General features: G+C 37.3%; 1 protein-coding gene across 1 annotated transcript; it reads right to left on the bottom strand.

Moving 5' to 3' along the window:
• Positions 1–607: 607 nt before the first annotated feature.
• LOC132931814 (centrosomal and chromosomal factor-like) lies at positions 608–12,176 on the bottom strand. The gene is made up of 2 exons (XM_060997840.1): positions 10,918–12,176; positions 608–3,311 (listed from the first exon to the last, which is right to left on the bottom strand). Exons 1-2 carry the CDS (start codon positions 11,666–11,668, stop codon positions 2,755–2,757), a joined length of 1,308 nt encoding a protein of 435 aa, XP_060853823.1. The 5' UTR covers positions 11,669–12,176; the 3' UTR covers positions 608–2,754.
• Positions 12,177–12,535: the final 359 nt, after the last annotated feature.

Raw genomic sequence — 12,535 nt, 5'->3', positions numbered from 1 at the left:
CATTCCAGTGTAGTTGTAGACGGCTCAGGTAGTCGTTTATTTGAATTTTCTGCCATATTATGATATTATTTAGTAACTGTGGCCGTATCCGCGTCCAAACCAAACCATAGTAAAACAACCGCGAAAAGCTGTTAATTTTTTTTTATACTTGCTCATTTTGACATTTCCGCGATTTTACTTCTTTCCAAGGACCTTTAAATTATAATGTCACACGCACTCTTCTAGACTCTAGAGGCATTCCCTCCGTGACCTTTGAGCGCACAAAATTAAACGCACACAGGAAAGGATTGGGGATTTCGGTTTTTCTTTGTAAAAGAAAAAAATTACGAAATCTATAATAAATATACATTATATTTATTTATGTATGTTGTATCGAACGTTTATATTGTAGGCGTATTGTATTATACATACGATTAGCCATTCTTTAAAACAAAATAAAGTAGCATTTAATAATGCAGGCGTTGAAATCCGTATTTAGATGTGATATAAAATATTATAGTGTGTTGTATAATTTGCACACAGTTTTAGACCCAGGAGTATAATATAATATCATAATATTATATAGGTCTACGCAGTGTATAAAGAATAAATAACGAACCAAATAGCGTTTCCTTTATATAATCTCGTGTATTTATTAAATTGTTTTTTCTCATGTTAGGTATTTTTCTTTTAACAAATAAACCACGTCCTGAAATTAGGATAATTACAAAAAAAAAAAAAAAAACTTTTGTACAGGCTAAAAAAAATAATAATATATTTATATGTCTAACGTCTAATTTACAAATAGAATGCTAACATTACGTGTGGTATCTAAAAATAAATATTACAAATACAATATAGTTATATATTTCATTCGTTTTAAAATGTTATTCGAAACAAAAAAAAAAGTTTAAACGATAACGAAAAAATGGGAAAATATGTCAGAGAATTAATTATTAAGGTGTATCACAGGCCGACCGATTTTTATTGTTTGTAAAGAAAATAAAAATGTATTATCTAATGTGTACTCAAGTGTATATTTATTTAATTTTGTTTTTATTCTCGAACATTATCGAGTCCCTATCGTATTATCATTATTATTAGGCCTGTGAGTGATTATTCCGAACGAAGCTCTCCCCCCTACCCGCGAACCCACTGTAAATGTTTTGCCCTATCGTAGGAAAAAAATATAATATATTATTATTTATATAATATGTATGTTTAGCTCTTTGGCCCATTATCCAACCAGACTAGATAAAAATTACACAAATTAAACAGGCACACCTAATAAGTCGTAAATATGTATAATGATAAAATTATATAGGAATGTACACTTTTATGTAAATATCATATTATTATGACGATAATGAAGATGACGACGATGAATCGAAAGAAAATGTAAATAATTTATTTTTTTGTTTTTTTTTTTCTATTTTCTTTTTAACAATATAACGTCTACGTTTGGTATCAGACGAAAAATAATTGTCGGTCATAACACGTCTAAAGTTTGCAATCGATTCCAATGAAAACTAAAAAAAGGGTATAATTTTCATTTTTATACATATAAGGAACTTATACAGTATTTTCATACCCCTGACTGTTTTGTTATATATATATTATTATTATTGTATTATATATACTGTAAAAGGGCTAGTCTTTTATTCATATAATTTTTTTTAAGATATTATATTCGTTCAGTCTTTACGCAGAAATCTATTATAATACAATATATTATTAAATATACCCTTAGAGAAAACGGTGGTTGGTATTTTTCTCGATTTATCGAAAAACAGCGAGTGGTTAATTTTTCGTGCGTTTTCTTCTTTTTATTTATTTTTTTAAAAATTTTATTATCACAATATTTCACAGCCAACACAACAAAAAGCGACACGCACGAACTAGAAGAAGAAAAAAAAATTGGAATCATCATAGTATATTATTATAATATAATATTATTTGTACACGACGACGACGCACGTTTCTACCGCCGGGTCCGTGCGTCGTATTTCGAAAAAAATAAATAATAAAAAAATAAGTAAACATATACAATATTAAACGTATACCTCTACGTCCCAGTCGTCCGGTGGTCGTGGGGAGGGGGTGTCCGCTAAAAACAAAACAAAAACTCACGTTTGACAACTATTATACGCGGCGGACACACGACACCCCCCGCCCCACACCGGGGTGGTAGGCCGGACGCTGTTTTCACTGCACGCGCATACATGTATAATAATGTACATAATATTTGATAATATAAAAATGTTTGCGTGTGTATTTATTTATCATAATTATTGTTATAAATGTATATAATACGAACGATAATAACAATATAATATTATGATCACAATACACATTTACATTGTTTTACGACGTGCGAGTAAAAACAGGTGAAAACTTGAACGCTAATACAATAAAATATTATATGTATATATTTTTTTTTTTTTGGTTTTTTGGTTAATGATATTATTTTTATTATCGTCGTTATATATTATATTATTATTATTATATTATTCTCGTCGCGGTCTACAACTATGTATAATATTATTATGTTTATACGCGACACGCTAAGCGCGCGCGTACATAACATATTACAATAATGATAACGTATAATATAGGTAGGTATGTAATATTATTTATTAAACCGTACAAGTCCAATACCTAATTATATCATATTTTTTTTCGTAGATCTATTCGATCCGAACGCGGTTTTTTTTTTTATATGTTTTAACAGTCTATCACAAAATATAATAAAAAATATCATATCAACTCCGACGCTCAGAACATGTACGTGGGCGTCAGGATGTTGTTGATAGGGTCGGTGATACGTCCCAACGTTTTCGTCGGTTTGCCACCGTACTCGTTACGCAACACCGCTGCGATGGTACCGTTAAAACCCCACAACTGCGGAGTTTGCGGTTCGTTTTGCCTCGACTTGTGGTACTCTTGGTGTTGCTGCTGTTGTTGCTGCTGTTGTTGTTGTTGCTGCTGTTGATGATGATGATGGTGATGGATGTGTTGTTGTTGCTGCTGTTGCTGTTGCTGCTGGTGATGGTGGTGTTGCTGCTGCTGCTGCTGTTGTTGATGATGAAGATGTTGATGGTGTTGCTGCTGCTGTTGCTGCTGCTGCTGGTGGTGATGGAGGTGTTGTTGTTGTTGTTGTAAATGAGATGGTTGCGATAAGTGTTGTTGTTGTAGTTGTTGTTGTTGTTGTTGGTGATGGTGGATATGGTGTTGCTGTGGTTGTTGTAGAGGTTGTTGTTGAGGCACCGATGGCGGTTGTTGGGCTTTGCGCTTTAATAATTTCGCCTGGCAGCAAGAACACCCTTTCGGCACTAAACATGGACAAAAAATAAAAACGCCATCAGAACACGTTTTTTTTCTTTACAGTTTTTTTTGCATCGTTCTTTCTTTTAATTAAAACTATTTGATCCTTTTTTTTTAATTCCCCCTTACTTTTAATTATTTACTCGAACCCGAAGAAACCCCAACGAATTAATAAAAAGAAGACCCTTTATTATATTTATAAATGCTATACAATGCGATCGGCAAAAATGGATAGGGAAGCAAGTTTTTCGTCATCAAAAAACTTCTTTTATACTTCTAGACGATTCAATAGCGAAAAAAATTTTTCTTTCTTGTCCACGAGAGGAGAAGAAAGACAAAAAAAATTTACGACGAATCTGAAGTAACGTATAGTTTTTCTAGTCGAAGACAATTCGTGAGAGTCTTAAATCAAAAGATAGTTCGTCGGATATATAATATCATTTATATTACGTCAGATCGACGATTTTTGATTTTAAACGCTGCTCAATGTGCATAATTATGTACAATATCAAAGTACCTTTACCAAATAAATTGAATTACGTGATAGAGTCGAGTCGTGTGCAGTACGACCCTCAAAAATCGTTTATCGGTTTTATATTATCAACGCAACTCTTAAAAATTCGTGATTTTGACATCAATCGATTTTACTCGACGGTACATTCAAAACGAGTTATGTTAACCAAAATCTTCAGTCAGACCGAAAATAATTAATTTTGCGTCTAGCGTCAAATTAAAACTTATTAAATAGCAGTAAATTGTACGAGTACCTGCGTTAAAATTATTGAAAACGCTGTTTTTTTTTGATTTGAATGAAAAAAGTTTTTTTTCTCAAACAACTAGAAAGAAAATATTTTATCAAGACTAGATATACGATATCTTAAGTTTTGTATTCCTATAATATTTCAACCATAAAAAAGGGAAAAACTGTCATCTGGAAATCATTCTTTTAAAACTTTTTTCATGATTTAATTGAATCATATTATATATTATATATATAGGTACATTAAACAAGCTGACATACTGAATAATTTATACGCCCTTTTAAATCAAATATTTAAATATAACAATATTAACGCCCGACCGAAGCATGATAATAATAATTATTATGCTCGTTAAAATATAGAATACCGCTGCAACAGTATATCTATTTATTATATTCAATCAAAATGATTATAAACTTATAGCACCATTCTATTGTATAGATGTGTATAGGAGATGCCTACTATACTCATAAAATTCGTACTTTGAGAATTTCATTATTTTATAGACACGGAGAAATTATGTGCTGCTGAGGAAGCCTCCTGAGAGATAGATGCATAATATTATATTATATAAACGGAAACAAAACATTTTTAAATAAACCAATTAGATGTTTTAATGCATAAAAATTCAGTGGCACCACTAAACCTTATATATATATATATATATATATATTAACTGATGTATATATATATACGACACGGAAGAATAGCAAAACCAAGATTGTACGACCAAAGGGAGGGAATAAGTACGAGAAGAAAAATAATGTAAATGTAAATTTTTCTTGGGAGTAACTCACAACCTCGCTCGCAACAATAACCCAACATCATAGCACGCCTGGAAAAAAACGAAGAGCTGCAGATGTGCGGGTTATAATATATGATTTCATACACGTTTAATTGGCTAAATTACTCGATTTTTATAGTGGACGACGGCTGAGGCTGACCTATTTCCGTTCGTTTTACATTCGTAATTAATAGTGTGTGTGGTTTTTTTTTTTTTACTTCTTTATCTACGGAATAAATTTTAACAATAATCTTTTGTTTCGTAACGTTCCAATGGTTTAAATTAATTAAACACGAATCGCGCTGTGTGTACGTTTCTCCAGCCGCCAGTGTAGTCAATAAATAACTTAACAATCGATGTAGGAAAATACGACGTATACAATTATATGTTTTATCATGAGTGTATTTTTAATGCAGGTTGTAAGTTTTTCTGGTGAAAAAACTGTTTTTCACTCGTAATAGCCTGCAGCATAGAAGTTGTTAGTTGTTTATACTTTATAATTTATATAATGTATACTAATGCGCACGCACAAGGCACAACCCAGCAGTATATAACATAATTATGTACACAATACGCATAATATCTATATATGAACATTGGAACGACGGTCGCCCGTTTTAAAATTATCATTTTTCCGGTCCGACGGTTTATCGCCATATATATATATAATAACAATAATAATATACGCATAAAACACACACATTCTGTGGACCACATAAATAATATTGCTGTCCGCGCGAATAAAGGAAATACCTCACTCTCATAGCAACCGGTAAAATAATAAATATAATATTATAATATATTATATTTGAGTGTATTGTATGTGTATGTGTGCCATGCGTACGAGTATTGTAAATGTGTAACGATTGTAAATTATTGCAATAAATCGCCGGGCCGATGTCGTCGTATAGTCGCGGAATAAACCGGACCGCGTTCATTCAAAAAGAAACGACGCACAACCCAACCGACGGGTGAGGTGGATTTTGCGACGAAGAAATAAATAGGGGGGAGAAAATTGATCAAAATGTTCGATAAAGGGCGCTGCATTATCATACGCATCTTTTGTCGATGTTCTTTCTTTCTTATTTTTAGTACGGATTCGTGTTCTCGGTATGTGGTGCATATGCTCGTTCGAGTTTCGGGAGACCCACCAGGGGATTGGCGTAAAACGAAAAAGAAAATAAACATTTGAATATTATAAAGGCGCAGCCATTGTATACACCACTATGCCATTATTATCATGAATCCGAATGCTTTTCGAGGACAATAAATCATATTTCATTATGTACACGCATATTCGGTGATAAACCTAAGCGGGATAAAAATATTTAAAAACGTCTAATTGGTGAAAAAAATCGTATGCGAACATTAATAAAAAATAATGGCAAAGTTCCGCACGTCCTTAAAACAACATAATCGCATATAATAATAATAATATAAGCAATTTAGATCGGTCATATCGATAAACGTCGGCCGACTGTGGACGGCGGATAGCAGGAATAGGTTACCGGCGGTCGTAAAATAATCGATGAATTCGCTTATTATTATTACCTATCTTTAATATGAATATAATATAAACGTAGGTAGTGAAATCATTGTATGTTGTCGGTACCGGTACAGTAGATACCGTCGGCGACCAATTAAATATGTTTATTCCTCAGTATTTCTATCTTCCCTTGGGCCGTTCAACAAGAATTAAATAATTAAAAACTACGTGTGACGACATCGACAAAAAAAAAAAATCGAAAATTCTGTGAAATCATTTCGAGGGGGGTCTCATCGAGTCACGAGCACGCACACAGAGTAATGTGGTTGGACCGTCACACGTCCTTATATATTATGCGATAGACGTACAAACTGCGTGTCTGGTTTCCCGTCGTCGTTGTCGTCATGTACGAACAGGAACTCCAAAGACAGTCATCGTGAGTCGGCCGACTGTTATAATGATATGTGCGCGTTTATAGATACACTATTGTAATATTACAAGTATGAGTATATTCATATACACCCCATACAACCACAGCGCGCATCCTTCTCCGTCTCTGTTTCTCGTCGTACCAATACAATATACAAACATGAACACTAGTATTAGACCGTCTTTGACCAACCAAACCACCCATCCTGCAAACACTTAAAAGATATTTTGTAATAAATTACACGACTAGCGAACGGGCGCGATATCGATTTTAATGAGACCCAATTCACGACGACGGACAGAACGCTGCTGCAGATGGAAAACTAATAAACGACCCGGACGACAGGGTTGTACGACAGGGGGAATTCAAGCAAATCGAGAGCGTGCGACAAAAATTAGGGTCAAATACGATTTATTATGTATAATAGATATACACAGTGTCGAGAACACTATACATAGACAGAGAGACAGTGTTTTTTTTTCATTATTTCTTTCGTTGAAAGACGAGTGCGGGAATATATTTTTTTGTCGACAAATGATATATGTCATCGTATGCGTAATTTGTGCTGAAAAAATAAAAACGTTTCGCGTGTGACGAGAGATGGAAAAAATTAAAAACAAAAAACTCTACAGACGATTTTTGACACCATCTTTATCCTACACACTCACACACTCGTGAGCGTTTCGATAAAATGCGAATATGTGATTTAAATATTCAATATGGGAACCGAATCCTGCGGCACAATTCTCGTGACAACAGTTTTACAGTACTATTTTGTTTTCCACGCAACCTTATCAGTTATTAATGTTATTGTATTATTATATTTTTAAATTGTTATATACATATTAATAAACTATTACGTGTCAAAAATAAACTTTCGCTTTGGTGATCTATATGTGTATGTGTACGTATATTATTTATGGTATATAATACGAGTTGTTGAACATACAAGTAATACTATTATAGCCACCGGTGGCAGTACGGATAGGGGAGAACCATTTGCAAATTATATGACGCGCCTTTACGCTGCTCTATATATAATACCGGAAAATCGGTTACTGCTGCAGTAGATTTCGTTGTAAACGAAAACTTTATTACTACGTGGCGATAAAAACGGACGCAGCGAATTTCCGGGATAGAAAAAAATTCCGCTTACTGCGTGTAATCATTTTATAGCGCGATAAAAAAAAAAAAATGAAAAAAAAATATATAATAAAAGAAAAAACGGCTGTCGGTCAAAATCGGTTCTCTCGTACATTCTCTGTGTAGATATAACATAAGAAAAAAATGACGCACTTTGCAGTTTATATGTTGTGCAGGTTGCAGGTATATAATATACACATATAATGGGTAGGTATAATGGGCGGAAAGTATGGAAAAAAATTTTGTTCCTCCCATCACGCTATCGCAATATACTCACACGACGCACACGTACAATTCTTTTTTCATATCTTATCATTTATCCGTCGCCTTTTTCGAAGACGATAAATTTCGACACGACTCCCCCTGGGTCCCCCGCCGCCAATTGTGTAACGTACACGAGCTCGCGAGCATTGTCGTCGTACTACGGGACGCGAACGTATGCGAAGCCATTAACAACAAGTGACACACACACACACACACACACATTCTCTCTCGCGGGTATATATTTGAAAAGGATGACCAAATGTGTGTGTGTGTGTGTGTGTGTCTGTATGTATGCCGTAATATCTGAATACAATGAGCGTATACACCGTATCCGTTTCAGCCGTCTGACACCATTGTGCGCGTGTATCGGCGGCGGCTCGCACGTTATGCATGAGTCATGAGCAAAATTTCAATAGACATCACACGCTACACACAACACACATACTGTTATTGTTATTATTATTTTTCACCCGCAGACGTGTTAGAATAATATAATAATGACGACAACGTTGATGATGATAATTATTATGATGAAAAAAAGCGATTATTATCATAATCATTAGACGCAGGTACTGCAGCAGCTGTTGCCGGCTCTACGCATAATATATACGCATATAAAGTGCCCATACAAAAGTTCAGAGGACGCTTTTGTGCCGGTTTGGAAATTTCGTTTTGCGCCGTCTTCGGGCACAGAACACGATTCTGTTTTCGTCAGAGGCAATATAATATTTTACATAACTTTTAGTTTGTTGTTTAATTTTTTTTATCATTATTATTATCATCGTCAACATCGCCACCGCCAACGGGCGAAATAACTCTGTCGAGACAACACACCTGTTATAATGATCGAGTGCGAGTATGTACGCTAAATATTAATTAGTATTTAAATGTGCTCACACTCCTGCGGCCGATGACGGGAGATTTATAGTAGCTGTTCAATTAGCCGAAAAAATATATATTACTTCGACGTGTTTTTTTTGTGCGCGCGTACGGATACAACATTCGTTTGTTATTAAGAACGAATTTCAGGCACAAGGTCGTTTGAAAGTTGATATACGCCAAAACAAATCTACATATTAAATGTAAATTGGGCAAGAAAGTTCATCGTTTCGTGACATTGTCTGTAGCGGTTCGCTAGGGGTGGGGGAACTCTCTTAAAATGCTGTTTCGATTATAAAAAAAAAAATGAATAAAAAATCGAAAACATTTGCATGATTTGTATAATTTGGGAGGTTTATAAACCCTAGGCCATAATAATTTATCGGTGACGGCGACGTTGTTGTTATTGTAATTTATTAGCAAGGCCCCCGAGGGACGAGGCCCCACATAACCACGGGTGAAAACAAAACAGAATTAAATGGAATACGCGAACTGCGCCAGAAAAAAATATAAATAATAATAAAGCGCACGTAATTAGTGTATACAGAGTTAAGTGAAGTCGGCACTGCTGTGATTTAACGCACTGCCTTAGTGTGCTAGTTCTTTGACGAGGGGTGTTATTCCCGGAAAACTTTCCGCGGAAGAATTTTTCTCGATTTCCGAAATGAAATTATCCGACAAGAAATATAAAAAATAATAATATTAAATACAGTCCTGGTTTCAAAGGGTGTACGGTTTTTTCATTTTTAAACTCGCGCAGTGTGTAATTAACAAAGGTTTCTTCTTTATACCCTTACCTAATACTTTTTTTCTTTTTCTCTTTTTCGGACCTATAAATCAACGTTAATTACGGACGTAAATGTGATAAAAAAAAAACCCTGCTCTTTTCCGCCCCCTTACGTGTACAGCTCGCGTTCTTTGTGCGAACGATGGGCCCCCTCGCACTGGAGGAATACTAATTTTTCATTCGCTGACAATACGCTAAAAAATTGGTAGTTTTTTTTGATAAACTTTTTAAATATTAAAATGTACAGGCGACACTACCCTCCGTCGACAGACTTTGCACGTTCCGCCGCAAAATTGTAAAAATGCAAAGCGAAACATTCGCTTGTAAAAAAAAGTTATAGGTATAGCGGGAATGTGTCAAAAACGCGAAGGATGACACAATAGGTTTTTGTTTTCTATGTATACGCGCTTTACTCTACGAATAAAATAGAAACAAGAAAACTCGTAGGTATACGATTACGATCGTTTACAGAACCAATTATTTTTCGGCTTCGATTACGATAAGGCGAGCGGGCGCCGGCCGGATACCGATATGAAATTAAACATTTTTTTTTACACCTATTTATTATTTTTCGAAAAATTTCGTGCAGTGATATGACAAAAATTCGAGTGGACTAACACGTACGACGTTGAAGTACGGACCAAAAACAAGATTAAAACGTCATTCGAGATTTTTTTGTTCTCCGACGCGATAGAAAGAATAACAAGCAAGTGGGAGAGAAAAAGATTAATTTTTAGACATATGATAACCGAGAGACGGCGTCGAACGTTTGCAGAGAAGAAAAGTATTCGAACACATCCTTAATCAAAACTAAATGATATACCTATATAACATGACGAGGAAAAAAGCTGACCGCACGGAAGTGCGACGAAACAGTCGTTATACATACATTTTTCAACCGGAATTAAACTTTCGACATTTATAATAATTCTACTCGAAAACCCTCTCCTTCGCCTACACAAGTGCAATAAATATTATAATAATAACATTATATCGATCGGTTCGAAAACGTCCCTACACAACGGTATATAAAAATACAATAATACGGATCACGCGTGATCGTGAAATCCGTCAACTAACCTGTCATGTGGGTTTTGTCGGTGGGCAAGGCAGCCGTCATCATCGGCGGCGGCAGACTGGCCTGCAGGTGCTGTTGGTACTGCCGCTGGACCATGTCCAGGGTGCGTTTGCCGTCGTGGTGTTGGTGCTCGGCGCTGGAGCCCAACGGGGGCCACTGGGACGCGCCGGCGGCGGCGGCCACGGCGCCGGTAACCATGCCGTAAACGCCGGCCGCGGTGGACGCGGTCACTCCGGGAGCCGGTCCGGCGTACGGTTTTTTCGCGGGCGGCGGTCCGTCGGCGGCGTTCGCGATGGCGGCGGAGACGCCCGTCCTACCGCAGACGCCACCGACCGCGACCGCGGCGACCGAGGGTCTGCTCCGGCCGGACGACGAGGCAGCGGCGGCGGGCATGTTGTTGACGAACAGGCTGCGGGTCCGGCTCTCGGCCTTCCGGTAATACGACGGGTGGATCATGAGCAGCGGCTCGACCTTGCCACCCACCGGCGGCTTGGCCGAGCTGGGCATTTCGTACTCGACACTGCAGTCGACGTGCAGGGGCACGTTGAAGTCCTTGACGCGGTACCCGGACGGCCCGGTACCGGACCCGGACGACCCGGACCGAGACGACGGCGATCCGCTCGCGGATCCTGCGGCCGCGGCCACCATCAGGGCGGACGGTACGCCGGCGGCGGCGGCCAACGGGCTGGGGTACGACGACCCGTAGCCCGCGATCACCGCCTTGTTGTAACACGTAGTGGCGTTCAGAGCCATCGGGTGAGACGACGACGGCTGCGCGCGACGAACACACACGCCGAAGATCGCCGTACGGCGACGACACACGCGCGCGCGGTTAACAACGATACTCCTCCTGGAGACACCGGCGACGAGGAACACTGGCAACTGTCACTGCAAGCATCTGGCGCACGAAACTCGATTTAATAACAATATACTAATACTGTGAACTTTAATAATTTCTTTATCACCAGATTTTATTTATTTATTTTTTTTTAATAATTAACAATTTTTTTTTTAGATCACCAAAACAAAAAAATAAGTTAATAGATCAAATAATAATTTAAAAAAAAAAAACCAGTTGCAATAATCGTAACGAATGGCTCAGGTGCTAGACGGTATTAATTTGACGATCGACGACAAAAAAAAAACAAAAACACGCACGAGTGACGACTACACAACACAAGTGAACACAGTCGTGCGGCGGTGCGTTTACTGAATGGTTTGACGTCGGACACCGGACTGACTAGTAACTGGCGCGCTCCTTCCAGACTTGTGCGGCGGTACACCGACTGCCGGGGCGCGCGCGACCTGCCGGGCGATCGACGGTGGCGCGCCCTCGTGGCGTTTTCTTCGTCAGACGTCCGCGCGCGAATCATTTTTTCGTTATAATAATGACAGTAATTTCCTCTACTATTCTTCGTAATAATATTATTATTATTGTTGTTCTTCTTCTTCTTCTTGTGGTGTTATCATTGTCGTCGTCGTTATTATCTCACTATCGGCTAACGATCCGCGGCCAGACAAGATGAGGGACGTCATTAAAAAGAACGCGAGATGATTTTTTTCCAAGAAAGTTGTTATCGTTATAGTTACAGTATACATTTTAATTTTTTTTTTCGTTTT

The sequence above is a fragment of the Rhopalosiphum padi genome, chromosome 1 (genome assembly GCF_020882245.1).
Source record: "Rhopalosiphum padi isolate XX-2018 chromosome 1, ASM2088224v1, whole genome shotgun sequence".
Lineage (NCBI taxonomy): Eukaryota > Metazoa > Arthropoda > Insecta > Hemiptera > Aphididae > Rhopalosiphum > Rhopalosiphum padi.
This window is presented reverse-complemented; position numbering and strand designations above follow the sequence as displayed.